The following is a 26060-nucleotide window of genomic DNA, read 5'->3' as shown; positions in this document are numbered from 1 at the left end:
AATAATTTAGTATCGATACCAAACAGAAAGTTTATAATTTCTCACATACCTTTTTTTTGTGATATACCAAGGACATTTCTTTAATTTACTTAAAAATTTAAAATGAAATTTTTAAGATTCACTTTCAACATTTCTGATGTTAGACTTACTTATTATCAATGTAAATTTTGTTAATTGTAGTTTTTCTTTTTGCAGTGTACAGAATGTAGAGAATGTTATACTTATTCAAATCATTTAAAATTAAGTAAAATGAGAAAGTATCTTAACATTTAATAAAAGTCCAACAGTGCTCCCTGATGACAAGCTGGAGGGCTTATGATACTAAAACGTAAGAGTTTAATCGTAGCAGTACCCATACATGAAGATTTATGATTAATATTTACCACTGTAGAGTGCTGATACATTATTATTTTTTCTAAACATCAAAACTAGGTGAAACTCGAATGGCTAGTGTTTGTGTTTTCTTATAGCAAAGCCACAACGGGCTATCTGCTGCGCCCACCGAGGGGAATCGAACCCCTGATTTTAGCGTTGTAACTCCTTAGACTTACCGCTGTACTAGCGGGGGGGGGCAAATGGCTAGTAGGTTTACTGCTTGCATAGATGAGGGTGATTGCGATTTTTTTCCCATAATGTATCCTTCATTTACCACAGATATTAATTTCATATCATAATTTTTCTATCTTGAACTGTAGGTATAATATAAATTTTATTTTTGTCACTAGTTGAATAAAATTTTTAATGAGATTAAATAACATGTTCACAAACAAGATAAATTTTCCTCATCTTTGTAACTTGTTTAAGTGTTAAGTTTATTTAGTAACTTGTATAATGTAATAGTTAAAACAGTAAAGAAGTGTGTATGTAAAGATTTATCATAGTAGAAAAGCCACATTTTTTCACCAAAGGAGTATCTTTTTTTGTAAAAAAAAATAACTCTTAAAAAAGAATTTAAATTGTAGCATCACAGCACCTTTCTTTGCTTTCAATAAATGCAACAACCGACCTTACTTCCAATATCCTGTAGGTAGTCTCGGTAGTTATACTCCAACTGTGCTTAGTAGCAACAGTGATACCTTTGAGCTTGGAGTGTCCCGACCAATTCATAGAGAAAACCTATTCCCTGCACCTGAACATGAATCAACCAACACTGAAAATGATGAAGAGATGCTCAAACCTGCTGATCCAGAGGAAATCTCATCTTGGTCATCTTCTACAACTTCTGATCTTTTATTCTAAGGTAAATGTTACTGATTTCATTTTATACTGAAGCAATTTATTGTTTACTAAATCACTTGTGTCCTAAAGCTAATTTTTACCACTTGGTTTATTCCTAACATATTATTTGTTCACCTTTTTTTATTATCTGAGATAATTTTAAATTATCAAAAATGCTAGTCAAATATTAAACATTTTAAAGACTTAGTGGAATTATAGTTTCTGTGTATATTACATCTATTCTTAATTAAGATGGTGAAATATTACAAATGAAATAAAAGTACCAAATAGGAACACAAAGTTAACAAATATTTAAAACAGTGTAGAGTCCCATTTTTTAATGGGAAAACTAAAGTGTTATACAGAGGGGTATTCATCATCGATGGTAAGCATACAAGGATATGTGCTTAGGCCTCAGTTCTTCCAGTTCTGGTGGTCTATGTTGCCCCTTTGTTTTCATTTTTTGGCTGAGGTTCAGACAATGACAACTTCTTAGGGATTATGTGAGATATCCAAAAACAATGAAATATATCTGTGAGGAGTATAACACAAATTCCTATTTATACTTGAATCTTGCACAGTTACTGGCATGTTCCTGTATTATCTTGATGGAACCATACCTTATGGGTAGCTAGTCTATACAAATGTTGTTATTTTCTTGTTTTACAGTAATGTTAGTATATTGACTTGTTAATATACAAGGTTTACCTTGGTATTTTTCTCAGCTCTTTAGATGTCATATTTTTCATTATAGCTGCAACCACCATAAATCCCTTGGAAAAAATCTCAAAATCGTAATCATTGGGAAGATGATAATGAATTGTATAAGTGTTTTTCAATGCTTATGAGTAAGTTAATATAATACTCTCATTTACCATATGTTAAATACTACTTGTAAAGATTTTTAACAGTTGATCTGTTGTTCTCCTTTGTGCTTTTGAAGAAGTTTGTGAACATTGTTCTTTAATATTCCAAAGAAGGATCTTACTTTACTGTAGTTCTCTTGAATTGCATATAGTTGTTTAGAGTGCTGGGCTGATTTACATCCTATTGCCACAAAATACTCCTTTTGTACTTTAGCATCATACAGAAGTGGTAGTCAAATTCAGTTACACTAATAACCCAAGTGTGTGTGGTAGTGGATGCTGTTTATTCTGTCTAGCAGTTCAAAATTAGAGACAAATAGTGGATGTAGCCCTTTTGTAGCTGTACAGGAATTTCTGAAACTCTCATCATTTATCTGTAAGAGTGTAACTCTTAGCTAGAATCATGCTTTATTGATATGGTTGAACACTGCAAATACCAAGTTATTGGAAATGTTTCACTTCGCATTTGAAAACTTTCTAATGTAATTTTCCTGGATGAGGTCAATTTCAGGCACCATCTCCACTTACAAATTGCCTCACTACAATCATATTGAAACAGTAGAGTCAGGGCTGTTAACCTATGTACGTACAGGCCATCTGTTAAGTGCTTAGATACACACATTGTTATGAAAGTTTATGAACAAACAACCTTGTGCTTGTATGAAACTATATAAACATATAAAGATGTAATTTTAAGCATTTAAATATTTTTACATTTCAATATATCACACTGTTAAACTAAATGGATATGAATAAAACTTTTCATGCAATAGTATCAGCTTAACCTAGACAGTTGGTAACTGATGACTAACTGTTAAATATATTCATAAAAAAATAAATGAAAACTATATCTTAACCAAGTAACTTCATGTTCTGTCCTGTATAAATGATCACCTATTAGTTTCATATTCGATTGTAGGTGCATCTTCTTATTATGAAAAAAATATCTTGATTCTAAATTTGCAACTAGCTCATTTTTGTGTAGTAGTGACACATGGTAAATAAAGCATGTGATCTAATTACAATTTTTGGTTTTTTAGCCCTGAAAAGTACCAGGATCTTAAGAAAATAACATAATAGCTCTGGCCAGTAAACTGAGAGACAGAGCTGTTAAGCTTGGCTTTGTTTTGATATTGGACCATATGGCTGACAAGTTTTAAAAAGGGGATTACTGGTAGTTTTGAATGTTTTCAGTGAAACATTTTGTGAGAAAGTGGACTTTTCCATTCTCTATTTAAAAAAAAAACCTTTTTTTTTGTAATTCTACATACAAACATTTACAGTCAAAGTCCTAGATACTAATCCTCAGTATTACTAATGAAATACATAGATTCAAGTTTTTCTTGCATATTAAGAACATTAGTGTTATTTTATATCAAGATTGCTTTGTTAATATATGTACAATAGGAACGACTTTATAGCTAGCCCAAGTCTTTCATAATTACAACTCCAATTATGCAGACAATAGCCCCAATTTTCCTTTTTTTAACTCTCATGTGGCCTTAAATTATAAAAAAAACCTTTTGTCTTAACAAATGTGATGTAACATCATATACACATACCTTACTAATTTTGACAAATGGTTCATTTGATTGACAGAGTTTCCTTATCATCTCATTCAGTAATAAAAGAATATTCAGTTTATGGCCAGTTGGGAAATCTAAACAAGTTTTCATATTGGTGAGAAAGCTAAAGGTATAACATAGACATCAGAATATCAGCCTCAGTGAAACACTTCGTGTATTACTCTCAAAAAGGTTATATTTACTTTCTGGACATACATTAACAGGCCTTTTTTGTTCACTTTTTCTAATGTTTAGCTCTTTGAGTAAATTTTTAGTATTTTCATGTTTTCTAAGTGGAAGTGGTTATCTTGTATAAGTACTAACTGTGATCAGTATGTATACAAATATATATAATGTATATTGTACTTTCTAAATTTCTGGTATAAGGACTTAGTACATACATAAACTTCAGTTCTGCTGCTGGTGTTAACAGTAGTGAACTGAAGATACTTGCATTTATATTTCAAAGTTGGATAACAATACCTCATCAGCAGTAACCTTTGTTAGTTTTTTTTGGGACCATTTCAATTGTATGATTCCCAATTTCTTGAATATTAAGAACATGTGCAAGTGGACCACTCTTTGTAAATGTGGCAGAAACTATTTTCTCAAAGCATATAGCTTTTATTCTTTTCCATTGCTACATGAATATATCATATTAAATCTTGTTCCTAGATAATTAATAGTAAGGATTTTCATGTTCCAGTGTTGTGTATACAATAGATACAACTTTATAGCTAGCCTCTGTCTTTCATAGTTGTTGGTATTAAAACAAAAATTTCAATTAGTGCAAAGAATAATTCTCTTTCAATCATTTGACAGAATTAAATGTCAGTGAAGAAAGGTTTGATAAAGCATATGACAGCAATTACAGGAAGTGGTATTGAATTTAATTGCATATTAAACTATGCTGTATGCTAAATCATCAAGTTTGATTGTTGCTACACTTTACCTGCTCAGTTGCTTACAAATCTGAAAACATGAATAGTATGTTTAACTTGTGTATATTGTTCCAGTTGTTTTGACAAGGTTATTATCCACTATTATTCATAGCTTTGGTGGTGAAAGTAATTATTGTGTGTGTAGAATATCATGAGAGTTTTAGCAAAATTCTCATTTTTCAATTACTAAGTCAGTTTTAAAGGTACAGTATCAAAGTAGATCGTTCTTAAATTTGAAGGACTACACTTTCATAAAAATTGTTTTTGATGTATTTGTCAAAAATATTTACTATCAAGAGAACAGTCGTTTGTAACAAATGTGTGTATTTATAATACTGTGTGTTTACTATCAACCACTTAAGTTTTGTACATAAATAGGCATCGTAATACTTTAAAAGTTTTGTAAATGTTACATATCATAGACTGTGTGATCATTATATTTAGTAAAATTGTATGAACAATTTTAAATGTTTTGAACTAGCAAAGATACCATAAATGTTTGAATATTTATACATAAAAGCATAAATGTATTCCACATAATTTGGTGTTAAAGCTTTTTTTGCCTCTTCTCTATGCTTTTCAAAATATTCATTTGCAGTATTAATAAAAAGTTGTAGTAACCCCCGTACAGATTCATTATTCATGAATATAATACATATTTAAACTAATTCCATACCACTTTGTTTACTGTAAATGTGTAATCTACTTTAAAGTGATCTTTCAAAATATAATTAAAATATGAGTCACAAACTTTACCTTTTTAATGCTTGATGCTTTGAACAAAAAATTACATAAGAGTATTTTGGCTCGTTGGTACACAATGATGTTTTGGATTGATTTAAAGTACTAGTTACTGATCTAGTATTATTCAAATCCAACAGTTCCATTGAAGTTTTCTTTTTAACTGTACATATTAAAGATCATTTGAATATTCCGCTTGTTTCTGTAAAAACAAGTTTGTTTGTTGCCTTCTGGCAAATGTTTAGTAATCAAAAAACTTTTAGAAGCTCAAGCCACAGTTTTATTTCAAGTAAGCTATGATACAAAGACCTGTGGAACTTAAAGTAACTGTATCTAGCTTTTAACGATTGGACTTCGCCACACGTTCCAGTTCATCTTTTTTCTTGATAGCATAGCTGTTAGACGAACCCTGAAATAGGGAGAATTTTATTTAGAAAACTTTTAATTCAACAAAAATTTAATTAGCAGAGCACCCCCAAAATTGCTTATACATTTACAGGTTCACCTAAATGTAAATAGGCATCTTACAAAAATTTACCCAATCCACATAATTCAAACTTTATAGTAAACATTTTGAAAAGGTTGGTATATAAAAACTTTTTTCTTTGATTATTGAATGAACCTACTCAGAGTATCTCTAATCTAAATGCACCACATTAGGAACTGCAAGAATACTGCTGAGTGTTACAGTTATTTACTTTAAAATAACGTTGCAATAAATTATAATGTGCTTATGCATCAGAAAACTTTCAAATCTCACATATGAAATCCTTATAATGTCCAGATAGTTATCAAACATTTAACAAAACTATATTTTAACTGTTACTTCCACTAGTGAATAACTGTATGGTTTCAGTAAATTTGACTGATCTCATAAGCAACATAAAGAATTAGGAAATACAAGTTGCCTTTTACATAAAAGAATGACAAATCAACAAAAACATATTTAGACTAAATAAATCTCAAACATTTATATAGATTTATTATTTGTATTATATTGACTGTTGAGCCATGTACAGAAGTTACAATGATGTGGCACATGTGCATGTAAGCTACTGTTATCTAACTGTAAAAGTGCCCTTTAGTTTTTACAAATTGACCTGTCTTGGCTATGTTTTAAGGAACTAGTATTTTGTAAAATAGTCACACTTCAATAACAACAGGATAACAAATGTCCCTGAACCAATAGTTCTAACAGGCATTATATACCGCAGTACGGATAGAAGAACAAAATTCAGTAGAGTTTAACAGGAAGTACATCTTAAGGGTCCACACATTTTCTATACTGGCACACCAGGCTAATTCACACAAAGAAGGATGGAATGATTACCCTTGCAGCATTGATAAGTTCATCAGCTAGGCACTCAGCAATGGTCTTGATGTTTCGAAAGGATGATTCTCGTGCTCCAGTGCAAAGTAACCAAATGGCTTGGTTTACACGACGAAGAGGAGAGACATCCACAGCTTGTCTCCTGACTGTTCCAGCTCTGCCAATACGAGTGGAGTCTTCTCTTGGTCCACTGTTAATGATGGCATTGACCACAACTTGGAGGGGATTCTATTGAGGTTTATTATTATTAAACAATTAGTAACAAATGTAGCATTTCAGCTAGATTAATAAATAGTTTTTCCCATCATCATCCCTTTACTAACTTTTATTTTGTTTGTCTAAGAGACAATGTAAAGATATTACAAATTCTTGAGTAGTTTAATTCCATGAAACTTTCTTAGACTGCTATCATCCTGAGTAAAGTATACATTTAAGGAAAATATTTAACTTCAAAATATTTTTAGTATTGTTCAAATGTTTTTCATTTATATTAAATAAATTTCAAACTTTAAATGTTAGAAAAGCAAGCTAACTTATATTTTACACTGGTGGTTTTCTTGTATGAAACTATCAAATCAAACAACTGTTCAAGTAAGCACCTTGCACTATTTCTTGTTTATAAAGCCTTATACAGCATTACAAACTGTTGTTACATTTCTTTTTCTTCAGAACAAGCCCTCTACAGTGATGAACTAAGAATTTTTTGTTCTTACCTTATCACAGAAGAATATAAACTGTACATGTATTTTTATTGTTAATATTCATCTAGAACTGTTTATTGGTAGAGTTAAATTAGCAGATTTGACCCAAGAACCACCAGTATTACCTACCTGATCCTCATGTCTTTCTATAACTGAAGATTTTTGTTTTTCCTTACCTCACCAGTTAGTAGATGAATTATTTCAAAAGCATGCTTAACAATTCGTACTGCCATTAACTTTTTGCCATTGTTACGACCATGCATCATCATGGAATTAGTCAATCGCTCAACAATTGGACACTGAGCTTTACGAAATCGTTTGTTGGCATAGCGACCTGAGGAGTGTGGCAGGTATCTGGCATACTTTTCTTTAACAGCAATGTAGTCCTGGTGGGGAAAAAAGACAATTTCATAAATATTTTTTGAAAAACAATTATTAATTTCAACAAGTTTATTAAAAACTATAGGTAGTTTATTAATGTTACCTGAGATTTGAAAACAGATTTATGAAACATTTAATATAAAAGGCAATTAAATCTGATTAGACATAATACACATGCATTATTTTTAAATATGAAATTAACATGACAACAGTAAATAATTTTTTTTAGTTAGAATATCCCAATAATTTAACTATGCTACTCCTTTTCTGACTCACATATTTGTTTTTTAAATTATAAAAAGCTGATTAGCTTGACCAAAATGAAAATAGCCTTGTTCATTACTCAGTAACATTTCATACTGTTCTGTTGAAAGTTATTTTTGGTCTTGAAAATAAGAGTACCTTACAGACATGGCATTTAACCCATTCAGTAGTAGCAACTTGAAGTGCATGTCATAAGCTCTTTATGGTTATCTTCAAAAGTACAAACATTTAATATCAATATATATTGATAAACTTTGCATCAAAGTGTAGTTTATAATTCTAATTTTTCTACAAGTTTTCAGTTTTCATTTCAAAGTAAAATTAAAAGTTCTGTATTTTAACTTGTCTGTATAATGTTCTACTTCTTTGTTCCAAGTTGCCAATTTTTGATTTTCTGCTACCCTTTAAAACATCCTAATTTTCTAAGTAAATTTGCACTCACATAACACATTCTTAAGCTATATTGCCAGTTCTTACCAAAAAAGCTTTTGCTTTACAAAAATATAAGCAGAAAAGCAAAGGTTGCAGCACTTGTAGAAAATCCTGCTTCCACAAATTGTCACAAAATATCTTAAAAAACATTTACTATTGTATTATTTGTAATCAACTGAAAGATAAAACATTCAATTCACTGACAATTACAGGGCTTCAAGTCCTTGGAATAAACAAAACAAAAAATTACACCACCATTTTCTTTGTCACTATTAGAGCTCTGCTGCTTGACCAGGTATGGAAATTATTTAAGCCATTTTCAGTTTGATTACAAAACCACACATTATTTAAATACATTTATGACATTTTATGTTACAAATGTAACAACATTTCATATTCTAATTTGCATATATGAATTTCAAAGAAAGTTCTGATATGACAATTATTAAGAATTAAAACTATGTCTGTGTAAAAAGACAAGAATTCAGATATAAGTACTAAATTCTCTTGGTTTTATGTACGTGATTTTTATTGTTATAAAAGTACCTAAAATGTAAAGATTATATAGATAAACAAACTTTAATGATCCAAGTAAACAAGACACTCATGATACATGAAACTAAGTACAAGCAAGTTTATGTAATTCAATAAAAGGATGCTGTTAACTAGATCAATTTTCACATAAAGCTGTCTGGTGTAAAAAAATTACTGCTGTAGTCTCGAGAAAAAAGCAGATCAAGTGTAACCGTAAAATAGAACTAGATAAAAACTCCCTATGTTTTGCTGTAAAAATCAAAGTATAAAAATTGTATGTTTTGCTATGTGGTGGTTAAAAGATCAATAAAATTGACAAAGTTGTGAGGGTTGAGAAATAACACAAAATACAAAAAACTTGACATTCATTCAGAGGTTTCAGTTTTTGTACAGATGAATGCAAAAAAAATGTTTTTTTTTAAATCTTTACACGAAAATCATCTTGCACTCAAAACCAGTTAAGAGCCCAACTATGAATCCACATTCTCAGGCAAATCTTTAGTGTGAAAATAGGTACTTTTTTTGTGTACAAACAACTTCCAATGTTCACTAAAAATTGGTGTGTAGCCATGGCTACTTTCATAGTTCCATGGTGATTGTAAGGTCTTTCATAATGATCAAGCTTGTATACATTTCACTTAGCACATATACCTATTAAAATGGAAGATTTTACCCTAACTTAAATTTAAGTTTTTGTATAATGCTACATTATACAATCATGTAACAATCTTAACACAAAAATTGTAAGTTGGATGTCCATATAAAAGGAAAGCATATTAACTTTTGCTGAGTCTTGTCAGTAATCATAGAATCTTGGTTTATTTAAGATTTTTAAAACTATTTTAGTAACAACTGCTTTCTAAATTCGTGTGAATTACAGGAACCAGTTATATACCACATACATATTTGAAGTTTTGAATGTCCAAGTCAAGTACCTGTCTTTTGAAAAATAGATGGATCAGTCTTTTAAACCTTTTGAAAAAACACGCTAACATGTGGAGGGGGAAACTATACCCAGTCCATGGAAGTAACACTTTTAGGACCTGATGTAAAAAAATACTTTTCAATTTAGGATGAAGAAAGGAGTCCTAATTATTCATCATTCTGCTTTTATTTATGTTCTTAAATATTACATCTCCTTCTGGATTAGTTTTCCTATGAATCTTTCCAGAATCATTCATTCTTCAATTCATACACATATGACTAGTAACATCTTAGGCATAAAAAAATATTACACAATTTTATTTAAACATTAAACACTAAACTATATATAACAACTACATCCTGGAAGGAAAATTTAAAATTACAAGTTTGCTACACACACCAAGTGGTATATGATGATTTGATACAGATTTGAATACTGCAATATGAAAAACTTGAACAAACTGATGTGTGAGGTTGTTGCAAGTTCTTCTTAAAAGTGATTTATTTCTTAAATTTAACAATACATTCAGAACAATTTTACTTACAGTCAAACTGATGTCACTAACTTGTACATCACTAGAGCTCCATCTACCAAACAACTTTATTTCTGGCTGTTCATGTACTACAGCAACAGAAGTAGGTTCGTCCCACTTATCTGTCATCTGAAAACAAAAGGAAAGTTTCAGTGGGAAAAGTAATACAGAGAAAGACTTCTTTTTTTAAACCAAAAAGTATTTATGAAGATGCCACAAATTCTTGAATGATCTTAATTCTGATTGGTTCACAAAAGAATTTACCAGGTGGTTTGACTGCCTCAATTGCACTTTTCTTTATCTTTGTAAGTGAAGTTTGATTTCACAAAATTTATTTCAGTTAGCTGCAAAATGTGTGATTAGGGTTTGCTATGAGATGGGGATTGTTCAATTTTATGAGGTATAAGCTAGTCTACATATATTTGTCTTCTCACACAAGTTGAAATATCTTGTAACCTGTTTTGAAATAAACACCTTCAAAGAATTGAGCTTTTGTTGTATTTTACACTACAGTTCATTTATAAACTCAAATTCTACAAACACAAAATTTATAGATATTTAAATGCTTTACACTTCTGTTTACATTTTTAAACTATATTTTACTGTTCTTCAGCAGCAGTGCTAAAACCAACATCTCCAAAATGCTATTTATTAACTCACAGACTACTGTTTTTAACTCCTTAAACCAGAACAGATGCACATAACATTCTGCCAAAAATCCCAATTCACTCATCAGATGATAACAGTGTCACATAACATTTATGGATACTTACATATTAATGAGGCCATTAATTATATTATTTCTTTTATCAATTTTAATATTAATGTGGTCTCTTGTGTATCAAACATTTTTGGCCTCCATAAATTGTTTCTTCTGTGTAGTATGTACAAGTCTAATGCTTTGTTATTACATTTTTTGTTGTTGTGGGGAAAAAACACAAAAAACAAATTTAAATAAATCATATACATTTAACACTGTATTAATAGATTTTAAATTTCTCTTACATTCAAGTGATTTTAATGGCCCCCTCATAATACAAAAGTACCCATTTATGTTTCCTTAGCTGAAAAAAAAATCCAAATCATGTTATAATCCACTTTTTATAAACAAACTAAAAGTTGTATGAAACTTTTTAAAAAACAGATTTCACATCAACATTCTGCTCATGCTAGCTGATCACCTCGCAAATACAAAGCTAAACTCAATGTAGCAAATAAATCACCTTCAATCTGCCACAAAATGAATAGAAATTCATTACCACTTTTTAAAGTAATCTTGACAACAAGGAAGCCACCACTAAACATCACATCTAAGCACATGGTACAGTCAATGAGACTTTATCAAATGAAAATTTTAGGTGTGAATTTTCTCAACAGAAAATTTTAAGAATCTAGATGCCCTTCCATTAACCAGTACAATGCCTTGCCCCACAATACTTTTTTCTTATTAATTTTTTAACTTTTACTATTATGATCAGTGATTCTATCTTATTTAACAATACTTTTAGCACACTCTACCTGGTAGTTTATTTTCTTTACAGTTGCTCTTTTAAGTTAAAATTAGTTTAGTATCTGTAATGCTAACTAACCCCTGAAAAAGTCGTGTCAAAACACCAGATTAAATAAACTTTTATTTGAAGTTGTCTGCCATTTTCACTGAATATAGAAATTCACCCACACAAATGCATTTAATATTAAGACCACCCAATGAATTGTCAACACATTTTAGTATTGATGTGGTTTAATTTCTTGCTTCTAATGTATGTTTATACTGCATAGCCTATTTTGAATAGGCATCCTGCACACGTTTTTTTACATGGAAACTCTCTCTTGAGACTGAAGGGATGATTTCATTCAATCAAGTCAAATCCAAGTTTTATAAAGATGGTTTTCCAGGCTCCAGGAAAAAAACAGTTAAACAAAATCAAACCAATATCATATTTTTTTCTGTCAGTCCCAGAAAAGAACCATAACTGTAGGCATGCAGAAGAAATTTGATCCTGACACTCAAAAACTATGAAGGCTCAAATCAAAGGTGCAAGGACTTTTTATAGCTAGTAGCAAGGGACAACCTACTGAAATGCTCTATGTGCATCAAAGTTAAAAAAAGATAAAGACATCTTTACAGTAGGCAAAGAATTATACAGGTCAAAAACAGATCTGATGAACAATGAAAAAATGGCTGAATCACACTTATGCTGATATTCAAACAAAGCTGAAACAGCACATGGAAGTTGCTATGATTTCTCAAATGACCATTGTTCTAACTCAAGCAAGGTAAAAACATACCAACATAAATACTTCTCTCCTTTGGCTTCAGATTTTCAATGCAAATTAAATCTGCATTTTGAAAACTTCATAAAATATCACAACCATGATATTATCCATGACATTACAGCATATTTTATTCTTTGAAACATCAACTAGTACAAAAGCAATCTATTAATTAAAAGTAAACTATATTAATTTAGTTTGCTATAAAAAAAAAAAGTTTTCTTACAGTCACAGCTTTAATATACCCACTAATACAAGTTTCATGTGGCAAGAGTAAGAAGAGTAACAGCAGATTGCAGAAAAAAATTGCAGGATTAAGAGAGAAATTTGTTACAAATAAAAGGCTATACACATTAAAAACATACAGAATCTTAAGTTCAAAACATGTTTTTTTCCAAAGCTTTAGTTATCACCAAACATATGCACTCACTAATTCTTGCTAATCCAGTATCAATCTGGATAATGAAAATTCATTAAAATCCCAACTGTAGCCACAATCAATCTCCATAATGTACAAAATAGACTACACTTACAACGTACTGGTTAGTGACATGAACAACTTTAGCAATATTAGTTGAATGATATATATCTACTCACAAGCTTTGACAAGTGATTGGATAGTGACAACATTCAGCATTATCCAGGTGTGGAATTTCCAAATGCCATTTGGGCAGTAATTTTTAAGATGTCAGATTTTTAAGGGAAAAAACACTACTCTTAAGTTACATGTAGCTATCAAATATATATTTTTCTCTTCAAATACAAGAATGAACACTTCTAACATTGCCCAAATTCATACCTACTACTATCATCACCTACATAAGCACTGCTGTTACCATATTTGCTGCAAAAATTTTATTTTTGTAGGGCAAACACCATGACATGGCTGAAGCCTAGAGTTTGGCAAGATACTCTAGATATGGGTAAAATGGTAAAACAAGATCTGAGTATTATTTATTATGAACATAAATATCACACTGAAGCTACATATGGACAATTTATTTTGGTGCTTGGATTGTGTAAATCTATAAAAACAAAATGCAACCGTTCTGCTGCAGCAATACTATACTAAACATAAATAATTATATAGCTTACATTTCCAACATTCAAGTCTACATAAATGTCACCAAGACTCATGCTAATACCTAGTATACTGAACTAACTTTCCAAACATGTCATGGATTAGAATCCTGGACATAAAACAGATTGGCAACTTAGTACATATCAGTCAAATGACCTATAAAATAAGAGTAAATCCCCAATAGCCATAGCACTTGAGATTATCATATAATATCAGCTATATTTGTGTGCACCCACCAGCAACACCAATCATAAGATGAAGATAACCATTTGAATTATTCATCAGAATCTCTACCACCCCACATTCAAAGAGGTTTGACCTACTGAACCCAAATAGTTCTCAAATCAGTCAAGAAATGATGGAACTATGAGCTAAAAGTTTGTACAGAAGAGGAAGGGAGGCAAAAACAACTCAGAGCTACTATGATGTGACCAACTTCCAACAGTTTCAGGCTATAAGGTCAGAGCTTGTATGAAAATAAGACATCTAGAATTATTTATAAAGCAAACCCCTCCCCTTTACAAGGTCCAGAGGAACACTGTTTTATATGAAACTACTGCCACAATTTTTCAAACAAATTGGCAAATTGAACTTTTAATATTTTTTAAATATTTTTCTGTGTTCAATGTAATTTTAAGGAACATCTAGCACCAAATGTTACATTTGTTCCAATGAAGTACCACCCCATTAAAAGTTCTGAACAATATAACAGCTTTTGCTCCAGTTTTAGGTGTTATGGTCAATGAACTAGCAGACTTCCCTTATGCTACTGAACTTAATTCTGTGAAAAAAAAAAAAATTCCTCACCTTGTTTGGCTTGCATAGTTGTTTAAGAACCATAGCAAGCAATATGTTCTAAAATGGCTTTTAATCAACATATATTTCAACAAAGTATTTCTATTTTGTTAGTTTTTACTAGAATAACTCCAAATTGGCCATTAATAAAAAATCTTCTGTACACAGTTATTGTTGTTGTCAAAAGGCCCTGAGAAATTATCGTACATTCAAGGTGATGAAAAGTTAGGATATTTTTACTATATGAAAAGATAAAGCACTGATGTTTACTTTTGTATTTTGACAACTCAGGATTCATATGACAGCCGTGTAGTAACTAGCCAAGGTGTAAATACATTAACTTTTAACAACTGGTTTGGTATAAAATAAAAATTTGTATGCACATTTGTACACATTACATAACCATACTATAAACTTTTAATGCAATATGTGTATTCTTAAAAACTTGGTAAACTTTTAATGAAGTATTTTTTGTGAAAATTGTTTCATTAGTAGCCTGAGTGATTTTTGCTTTATGATTAAAATTATTCTTTGTCCCAAAAATCTCAAATATTTGTGTAATCTCTAAAACCTCAACACATTTCAAACATTTGTTTTCATTAAAACTATATTTTCTCTGCTTTCTCCACCCAACCTAAAATGGTCTACCAATTCAACTAACCTTGTAACCACCATTAAAAATTAGAAAATAATAAATGCTTTCCTCATTCAGAATGACTACAAACAACAAATATTTAGTCTAAACAGCTTAAGTATCATAATATAAATTTATATATACTTAATATTTTCACTATACTGACCTTCCAGTCTTTCATGTCTAACAATACAAAAGTTACATTCATGTGTTGTACATACACTCATTTTAACATATCCAATAATATAAAACTGATCTTAAAGTGATCCGTCTTGGCTGAGTTTCAGTGGAATAGTATTTTGTAAAATAGTCATATTTAAGTTTTAATATATTATATATATTTTATGTTTACAAACAAGTTCTTAAACTTATTTTTCTTAAAACACAGAACAGTAAACAAAGTAAAGCAAACACTCTTCTAGTAACAACCTTTGTACTTATTTGCTGCTTGTCACAAATTGCTAAGTCTTATAAAATTTCACACATGAAGGATGTGGAAAAAATTTTAATTTTATATATACATTTATAATAAACAAAAATCATACATTACTAAATCAGTACCATAGAATTTGATCATAATTTATGAAACTTAATAACTAAGCTGTATTTTGATTAAAAATGTTTTTAGCTTACTAAAGGGTCAACTTACCATTTTCAAATCTAGAGTAAAAAAAAAAAAAGAAAAAAAGGATTTCTCATACAAATAATTTGCAAAGGCTCAAAAAACCACATGGGACACATACTGAGCTTCTGACTGGTTATTTACATGTCATAAACAGAAACAGGTTTATGTAACCAGATGTCTTGAAAAATAGAAAAAACATCAGTTGGGGCATTGTTTGATTCAGTACATCATACTATCTTAGCAAACAGAAAGGAGGTTCTTATTTATTCTAACTTAATATTAGTAATTTCAGATCCTAATTAGTACAACACTACAGAATTTGTATTTGGATATAAACACAATCTGAGCCAATGCAGCATTCAAGCAATGTGTGGGTGTTCTTTTAATATTTACTTATAAATTAATAATCTAATATTTCAATTATACTAAAATTCCAATTATAATCTACAATTTGATACTAAACTTATTGACATAAAATCATGAAATAATAGTTTAATAAACTTTTGATACACGTCAACAAATATGGGGACACGACTATTCACCTGTGATGATACCATTAACCCTTTCACTATGAGTTCATTTGCACTATAATTTATGATACAACATGCAGCTTCACAAAATTTGATAGAGTCAGTAAATAAGATATACAACAATTCAATTTTTTTAATGAAATACTTCCACTAAAGATTTGTGAAAATAGTCTGTTTTTTAGTTATTGGTCTGAGTGCAGTGTTTTCATATTATGATTAAAAAATAGTCCCAAAAAATTTTGAATATTTGCATAACCCCTGAGCTCTCTAAAACATTTCACACATTTTCAGTAAGACTACATTTCATGTTATTTTCTATACTCTAATTGGTGTCTTGTCACTCAACCAACCATATAACCATAATAAAAAAAATTCTGAAATAAATATACATCATGCTTTTGTCCAGCTAGAATGACTACATATTATAGCTTAAAAATACAAATGTTTAGTCTAAGTACCTTAGGACTGATAACTTTACATATTATATTAACCTACTTGTGCCTAGCTAACATTCATGTTACCATATCCAATAATACGATACTGACTAGGTCTTGACTATCTTTTGGTGGACCAGTATTTTGAATTATACTGTAATATTTAAATTATTATACATTACATATGCATACAGATAATTACTATTTAGAAATAAGTTATGACACTTATTTTTTTTATTAAAAATAGAACAATAAATCCAGAAATAAAGCAAACATTTTTCTTCTAGTCATAACCTTTGAACTCCCTTGCTGCTGAACATAGGTTGCTAAGTCTTTTAAAATTTTGCACATGGAGTACACAAAAATTTAAGATTCTATATAAACAGTTGAATAACCAAAAAATAACTATACTGATACCACAGAATTCTACTAAATTACTAATCTTAATAACTAAAACTGTATTTAGGTTTAAAAAAGTATGAAATTTTGAGTAAACTAAAGACACAAGTTACCTCCTTGAAATCTTGTATTAAAAGAATGTTGTGGCCTATTGACAGATTAAAATATCTTGGGAAAACCACTGGGGGACATTCTGAACTGTCAATCGGTTATCCACATCATATTGTAGTAATTATTTTATCAAACATTAATTTTAACCAGTGCTGCATTCAATATACCATGTGACTTACTAAAATCTATATTTAGGTGGGTTCTTTTAAATTTTACTTTTGAATTATAATCTACAATTTTATTCCAAATTTATTAGTATATTCATAAAATAGTAGTTCAATAAAAAATGTTAATGAAAGTCAAAAACATGAATGATATAGCCTTTGACATGTGACCAACTGCAAAAGGGTTGAACTGGTTGTAAAGGTGAGAACCTAAGTTTCAAAACAGTAGCATTCATAAGAATGGAACACTGACTTAAAAATACTTTCTATATTGTTAAAACTTTTTAATTATTTGTACAAATAACCTTTTACTTAACTTTACTGGGACAAGCACATTCAAATATTGTTGAGGTTTGGATTTACTTGAATATCATTTATAATTTCTACTAATCATATTTTGCACTCAGTGTAGCAGCATTTCCAAAGAAATGACAGAAAATCACTACAGTTATACCAATGATTGAAGACAATTATTCAGAACTGTTTTCATACAAAACAATAAATAAAACTAGTATAATAGGTAATTTTAATAACTAGCTCAATACCATCACAAAGAGAATACCCTCAGCATATGTCCCATGTTTGTTACAATTTGTATCCATCATATCACTTTGCAAGTAACCTAAAATAAAATAGAAGGCTAAAATAATAGATTGTTACTTTTTGATTTCTGAATATTTAAATGAGTGTTCTATTAACCCTTTTGCATTAGATTATGGGTCACAGGTCATTGTATTTATTATTTGCATTCAAAATTTAATGAACCGCTTTAAGAATTTACGTTAATAAGTTTGGAATTAAATTGTAGATTATAATTCAAACTTCAATGTTATATACAAATTAATTTCTTAATTTATAAGTAAATATTAAAAAAACACCCAAGTATAGATTTTACTGAATCATGTGGGAAGTTCAATGCAGTAGTGTTTAAAATCAGATTTTGGAATGTAAAAGTACTAAGTCTATAGTTTTGTACAAATTAAAAACAAATTACTAATATTAACAAAGCTAGAATATAAAAATAAGAACATTATACTTCTTTTTTGTTGAAATATAGTTTACGTGCTGAATCAAACAGTGGCCCCATTTGTGTCTTTCCCTTTTAAAAAGTCCCTTGTATACTTACTTCAACTTAATACCTGTGAATAACTTATCAACAGCTTAGAATATTCCCAGAGTGGTTTTCTCAGCTATTTTAATCTGTGAAAAAGTTGCCATGTTCTTTCAAACCAAGATTTCAAAGAGAATAGGTTGTGTCTTTAGTCTGCTTTCACATTTTTAAAATCTAAATACATATTAGTTACTAATCTCAAAGAATTAGTGGAATTCTATGTTATCAGCAGTTATTTTTTAGTTATTCAACTGTATATAAAACTCCTCAAAATCCATGACGACAAGAAAACCCACTTGCAGATGTATTTTTATGTAAAAATGGTTGGTTGAGAAAATTTTCTCAACCCATACCAGCCATTTTTATATATATATATTAAACCCCTCAAAAGTTTTGTTTGATACCCTCCATATGTGAAATTTTAAAATTGCTTACCAACCCACATTCAACAACAACCAAGTTCAAAGACTGTAGCAAGAAGGGAATTGTTTTCTTTATTTCTTGTTCTGTATTTTAAGAAAAATAAGTTTAATAATTTAACACTTAAATGGTAAAAATCAAGATACACATGAGATAAATAATTGAAATGTGATTATATTAAAAAATACTAGTCCCCTAAAATAACCAAAACATGGAGGGAAGACTAATGGTTAGTTTTATATTATTGGACAAATAACACGAGCTCACACTCACCTTGTTAATGCAAGTTATGTATGTTAGCTATGCATGACTGGAAGGTCAATATAATAAAAATATTAAATATATAACTAATACTTATGCTATATGTTTTTATTTTGATATTAGAATATGTAGTCATTCTAGCATGAAGAAAAGCATAATTTATATTTATTTTTTTAATAAATGTTACATGGTTGGTCAAATGGCAAACCCTACATACAGTATAGGAAATATAATCTTACTGAAAACAAACATTTAAAATGTATTTAGGAGGTTTTAGCAATTATGCAAATATCTGAGATTTTGAGGATGATGAATATTTTTAATCATAACTTGCAACTGTTTTGTATTCAAAGTAGTAATGAAACAGGCTCGATATTTTTACAACTAAACTTGTGGTAAAAACATTTCATTAAAATTTAATTTTTTATGTATAAAATACTTGTAATCTTTATTAAGTTTATCAAATTTGTAAAGATACACATATACCGTATCAAAAGTTATAGTACAAATACTTAGTGTGCAAATGTGTTATACCAAGCCTGTTGCAAAAGGGTTAATAAAAATTTTCATATACATGTAAGAAAAAAACCTTTTTGAGCAGCTAAGTACTGTCAATTTATATTCCTGCAAGTTGAAATATTGTTTGCCATATTTCAGCAGCATTTTGAGCAATTCCACAATATATCTACATCACCTAGTTCATCTGAAAAGCCAAGATTATAATTATTATGAATTATACTATAGTTAATTATCTTTAGATATCTCAAGTACAAGCAAGACCTTCACAAAACCAGGACTCTTCAAATCAGCCAAAAACAAAGTAATTTAAATACTTATACAGGCAAATTACTTGACAAACTGTTACTGTGTCAAATAACAGATTTAAATGAAGAATAGTTGTTTTATCATTTTCCTTTCATAGTACATCAGAAATGGGGTATGAATTTTTTAAACACTACAAACTTTTGTTTTGTTATACATTACATTGCTAGCTATTTCTAAGATTAATTTAAAAAACTCTAATACGTTTTTTCTTTATGTATATTATCTATGAAAGTTTGACATTATAATAAACTTGCATTCAACACAAAACACATTGTCTTAGTTTCTCTAGACCTCTACATTAAGTATTGTAACTCAAGTCTTTCTGTCACACAAGTTAGAGATTAATGAAAAGGTTAAAGCTAAAAAATGAACCGTTTTAACGTTTTCCAAATTAGTGCTTTGCATGTTTTACATGGACAAATAATACTACCAGTTTTTAACATTGATTTATATGTCAATTTTTCATTTGAGTAAAGTAATGAAAAACTGATAACCCTAACGTAAAATGTTGCAAACATTATACCTTAAGATCCTTTTTTAATTATACCGAATACATTTAACATTTAAATGTATGTTATAAAATTATAAAAAGTGATAACGACGCTCGACCAAGTCTTGTTTCCACCTAGTTGCCCAATGTAAACATAAAACACAAACAATGGACTTCAATACTAAACTAAATATCACATAGTAATCAGTATTTAAAAACAATTTGGATAATATTAGTACACTAATATCACCATACCTAGGCCTAAATCTATGCAGTGTTAAGCCTAATATGCTATGCATCATATACTCGATCCAACTCTCAACAATTAACTTGTTAGTAAGAGGTAGAAGTTAACTTTTCCTTGAAAAAAAAAAGTTACACATTTATACTAAAATATGCAACACTGATTTTACAATTACAAAATCAATATAAATAACTTACAATCTAATCTAGTTAGATAGTTTTCTAAACCTCACCTTTTCCTTTCACGTTGGCCGAGTAAAGAGAATGTTTCCTTCCAACGGGGTTCACAGCATTGAAATTAAAGTGCACTGCCATCTGTTTGTGAATTTAGAATTCAAGAAAAAATGTTTGAAGATTTTAAAATAACTTTATATTTAAATGTTCCACACAAAAATGTTTGTTTTATTTGGGTTCACAATAAATATATTCACATAGTTTAAATATTTAACGGCTCTTCGATCGTATATATATATATTTGTGCATAGGCATTCATAGAATATATTGGAGAGGAGGCAAGATGATCTGATATCAAAGGTGTAACTAGGGAAATTCAAAATTGATAATCCAGAGCGCAAGTGCTCCTTTACAGACATCCATATATATGACATTTCAATATTATTGAAACTAATATTTATATACTGATTATATCGGACCAGACACTTTATAACACTAAAAATCAGGTTCCGAAATCAATAAAGTAAGCAAACAAGCTCAGCATGTCAAATATACACTCATTCTTTTTTACAGGAGGTTGTTATAAATATATACATAAGTTGTTTGCTTTAAATACTTTTCCAAAAATACACATTAGTTATCATTAGTTTCAACTAATAGATTACAGGGAAAGCGGTTTGTGCCAACTATTGCGCTAATTATCAAAACGTTGGATTCTACCGTTACTCTCCTAACGCATCAATAGCCTCCACGAGAAAAAGTGTGATTGTGCTGATGGAAAATGAACCAAGACCCCTCAAATTAACAGTTTGGTATGTTAAACACTTGGCTGTGGTTACTAATTTATAAACAGAAAAGTTTTTCTTTTTATCAAAATTTATCCGATTTCTTTTTACAAGCTCAAATTCTTTAGAAACTTAGTTTCACATCGTCATTAAAGTTCAAACACATTTATGGTACAAACAAAGACAGATAGACAAGTCAAACGCCGTTACATCTCATGAATATGATATTTAAACTAGAAGTTTTTGCATCTTTAAATTTCTATTAAATTTCTTTAAATTTTGAAAATAGTGGAAAGAGATAAACATTTAAAATTTGTAAAGGACAAACTAGGCTTCAGTTAAGACGGTTGTATTGTTTAACTGGATAACTGGCTTATTGAATGAGTGCCTTCATCATTTGTGGAGGGCAACACTTTACAAATAGTTTAAAAGTGGAATCGATAGATTTCTGAAAATTAAAGAGTGCGTTTATGATTTTATATTTTTAAAGAGTGAGTGTGTAGGGCAAGGATGTCTTTGTCCCTACAGTCCATTTTTGATTAAATTTAGTTGAACGGACGGCAACTGCTTGTTGTAGAAACAAAAATTTCAAGGACGAAGTTTCGAGTATCTTCAGGAGGATTACTTTAAAACATCGTCATCCGTACTTATGTTTCTACTCATGGTAGTTGCAGTTGAACTAAATTTCACCATTAATACTCTGCCTAAAGAACCTATCAAATAATAGTCTTTTGTTGTCTGTGTATTATGTTAAATCACATGTAAATCTCAGATCTTATTCTACCAAGGCCCGGCATGGTCAGGTGGTTAAGGCACTTGGCCTGTAATTTGAGGGTCGCGGGTTTGAATCCATGTCCCACCAAACATGCTCGCCCTTTCAGCCTTGGCGGCATTGTAATGTTCCGGTTAATCCCATTATTCGTTGGTAAAAGAGTAGCCGAAGAGTTGACGGTGGGTGGTGATGATAACTAGCTGCCCTCCCTCTAGTCTTACGCTTTTAAATTAGGGACGGCTAGCGCAGATAGTCCTCGTGTAGCTTTGCGGGAAATTCAACCAATTGCTCTACCAATCCATTTTCTAAATATCTATTCAGTTTGGTAATCTAATGCGTCTTGGTTATAGACAAATAGTAGTGAGAGAATATGTCTTTTTTTTCACGAAATAAGTCAAAATATGCTACATGTATAGTTACTTAAGAAGAAACGTTTTTAAATTTAATGTTTCGTTCAGCTTTTGTTTTCTTTTTAAATTATATGTAAATATATTTCTTTCAAAGTCGTGATGGTTATGTTGGTTTTTTGTGCATAAACCTTTTTTTTTTTTCAGGATTTATCGGCCGAAAGTTACTTTTGAAGAAAAGTGCGTGACTTATATAGTCAGTGGTGAATAACATTCTTTCGTTTTCAAATAATGTTCTAAAAACAAACGGTAAAAGGCTTCACTGCTTATCACCAGAAAAAATCATTCATCACAAGTTCTATTGATACAGTTCTTTCGTGATTGCTTTCACTATAATAGACTCCTTTATTATGAATTGTGCTACTTTTTCGTTTTCAGAGAAACTGATGCATTCGAAAAAATCAGTCGTTGTTTTCCTGGTGCAATGCTTTATAAAGTCTATTCTGAAAAACAAGTGAGTTGCTCAAACATAAAAATAGAAATTTGTTTTTAGATATAAATAAAAGAATGTTTATATTGGGACACGTATCCGTTTTTTTGCTTGTTAAAATCCAATATCATGTGATAAAAAGGACATTCGTACATATCAGTCTCTCATTCTTAGTACCGGTTATCCTTCTATTTCAGAGGTATTGACTACTTTCCGAGTCTTCAGTGGACAAACAGATCAAAACAAAGTTCACTGAAATTTCTTCTATGCTGAATTTTATTTTCTTCAAAAATGTACTCAACAAGTTTTCTGTTGAAATTCATAGTTTTTATTTTTAGTGTACATAAAGTCAATAAAAAAATTCCTCAGAAAACTTTGTCACAGAATTATGTAATGGGTTAAAAAAACAAAGAGCTCAGTGACTTGTGTTTAAGTATAGCTATAATCATATACATATGTGTTTAAAATCTTTAGGTATCGCTTGTCCCAAGCTGTGAAATTCTCAAAAAAAAAAGTAGAAGTACTCAACTGGGTGAAGTGGATCTGTTTTGAAAAAAATATATATACGTGTAAACATAAAAATGACAGCTTGAGTGTCAATGAATGAATGTTTTCTGACGAAATAATGGAACGTATCAGAATCCGAAAAAAAACAATTTGCAGTACTCATTACTGATGAATACCAGCAGAATTTCATCCCTGTCTTAATCTGTAAATAATAACAAGTGTATACTTATTGTAGTTTTAAAAATCTGAAGTATCTGTTGGACAATAAGAACTTCATTTCTATTATCACACTAATTAGATTTAAAGAAACAAGTTACAAATATATATAAACTTTCAGGGATAGATTATTTATAAACTATGGTGACATAAATTGTCTCAGCCTTTTGGTTTCTTCTTAGTTTTCACTTATTTGCTTAAATTACATTATTAAACGAATGCATTCAACCTTAAAATAAAAAAAAGAACTGCTCTTCTTGGTGGTCAATGTGAAACTTAATTTCAACAGTACTAAAATTTTCAATTAGAATTTAATTATGTATAAACTAGAAAGTATTCATTTCCTAAACACTTTTTGTTCTTAAATTTCATTAGTCACAAACATAACATAATCGTATTTTGCGGTCAACAAAATATGGTAAGACTAAATTAATAATATGTCATCAACTTTTCTGTTATGTGTGTACAAAGATTAGATATTATAGAACACGATCCTGATTACCAGAATTGTTTCTCATCTATCTATCTGTCTCAATGTTAGTGAAAGGTAAAAGAATGTAGGGTAGAACTCATTGTATGCTCTTCTTTGCTTTCTCTTATAAGCTTTTAGCATTACAAGTCTAACATCTAATTATAAAACACACACACACACACACACACACATATATATATATACTTATATAATGTACGTTCAATTTACAGATTAGAAACTGCTATAGCCAAATACTTGAAAGTACATATTTTCTATGTGAATACAACTGCGTAGGAATCCTATGAATTAACTTTACTTTCCAGGGACATGTGTACATAATTAAAAGAAAAATACACAAAATGTTTTGTAATGCACCATTATATTTTAAACACGAAGTTCCAGTAACGGAGTTAGATGTTCCAGTAGCACAAAATTACACTGTAGCGCACAATATATAGTGTATAGCATGGTTTTTCAAACTATGCTCCGCGGAGCCCTTGGGCTCCGCCATAGTTATTTGGGGATCCACGAGGAAATTTTAGAATGTTAATATTTTTTCCTAAAACTATAAAATTGAATCAGAATACGCTGTACAAGGAAAATAAAAAGTAAAACATATCCTCAATATAACACGTTTATCACGTATTGGGTCTTTCAATATTTTATTCTGCCTAACGCCAGACAATTTTATTTAGCTTAGGGGAAGTTCCTGCGGTGAAAGTGTTGCCATCTGTCTTTTAAAAGCCAGATCTGGATTAGCGGCTAAACCTTGAACGAAATGAAAGAACGTAGTTGAAACTTGTCCAAATTTGGAACATAGTGATGCAAGTAGATGCAGTATCATTGTTTCAATTTCAAAGTATATTTATATGAAGTATCATTATATTTATGACAATTATAATTGGTAATTGTTAGGTTAGTCTAGATTCATTATAGTTTAATTAGACAAACTTGGTACCAATGAGCTCTATGATGTCATGTTTCAATTTGTTTCATTTCGTTCAAGATTTAGATGCACGTCAGACATGGCTTAATATTTTGTAATTTGGCTTAAAAATTTCTGTTAAAAAACGAAAAACGCGTGAAAATAATATGTTACCCTTTTCCTTTAAAAATATATTATTCTAGCGGCCTAGCTTTTTTTTCCACAAATCTTTATTTCTGACTTCGTTATGGCAACACTGATCTAAGGTCAGCATGTCATTGTAAAATGATAAAACCCAAGTGCTTGAATGAGTTTTCATTAAGAAGTTACTTTGAGTCCGTGAAAATACTTTTAAAGTGCCAAAGATATAATAATACGTTTTTAGACAAACTAATAATTAATTGTTAGCTTTATAATGGACAAGTGATTGAATATCAGTAATAACTCTGATACGAGTATAAATCTTCCTAGGCCGAGGCTTGATACGAATTCATTGACGTTATTATCGTGTGCAAGCACTTGAATACATAATGATGCAAAAAATA

General features: G+C 29.9%; 2 protein-coding genes across 3 annotated transcripts in view; one reads left to right on the top strand and one right to left on the bottom strand.

Annotated features, from left to right (window-relative positions):
- LOC143230714 (uncharacterized) overlaps positions 1 to 5214 on the top strand; it is a 40405-nt gene extending 35191 nt beyond the window's left edge. Inside the window, exons 3-4 of the mRNA XM_076464744.1 lie at positions 1028 to 1240; positions 3125 to 5214. Coding sequence (XP_076320859.1) covers positions 1028 to 1239 — 212 coding nt within the window. The 3' untranslated portion in view covers position 1240; positions 3125 to 5214. The remainder of the gene's footprint in view (positions 1 to 1027; positions 1241 to 3124) is intronic.
- A 374-nt stretch (positions 5215 to 5588) lies between these two features.
- On the bottom strand, positions 5589 to 21187 carry LOC143230717 (small ribosomal subunit protein uS7). Of its 2 annotated transcripts, none has more exons than XM_076464759.1 (5): positions 21061 to 21187; positions 10443 to 10559; positions 7539 to 7748; positions 6662 to 6889; positions 5589 to 5740 (listed from the first exon to the last, which is right to left on the bottom strand). In XM_076464759.1, exons 2-5 carry the CDS (start codon positions 10557 to 10559, stop codon positions 5672 to 5674), a joined length of 624 nt encoding a protein of 207 aa, XP_076320874.1. In that variant the 5' UTR covers positions 21061 to 21187; the 3' UTR covers positions 5589 to 5671. The 2 variants fall into 2 exon arrangements, with proteins under 2 accessions (XP_076320874.1, XP_076320875.1); XM_076464760.1 differs by having other exon boundaries at positions 21026 to 21084.
- Between the last annotated feature and the right edge of the window lie 4873 nt (positions 21188 to 26060).

Source organism: Tachypleus tridentatus, chromosome 10, assembly GCF_004210375.1.
Source record: "Tachypleus tridentatus isolate NWPU-2018 chromosome 10, ASM421037v1, whole genome shotgun sequence".
NCBI lineage: Eukaryota > Metazoa > Arthropoda > Merostomata > Xiphosura > Limulidae > Tachypleus > Tachypleus tridentatus.
Note: the sequence above shows the minus strand (reverse complement) of the source record. Positions and strands in the feature narration are given on the sequence as shown.

What these genes read in the sequence shown, in the direction of transcription:
- LOC143230717 (XM_076464759.1), bottom strand. Translation starts at nt 10,559, where the DNA reads ATGACAGATAAGTGGGACGAACCTACTTCTGTTGCTGTAGTACATGAA. An exon ending in TTAGTGACATCAGTTTGACT is followed by an intron (nt 7,749 to 10,442) that starts GTAAGTAAAATT and finishes TTTCCCCACCAG; the next exon opens with GACTACATTGCTGTTAAAGA. An exon ending in AACTTATCAATGCTGCAAGG is followed by an intron (nt 5,741 to 6,661) that starts GTAATCATTCCA and finishes TCCCTATTTCAG; the next exon opens with GGTTCGTCTAACAGCTATGC.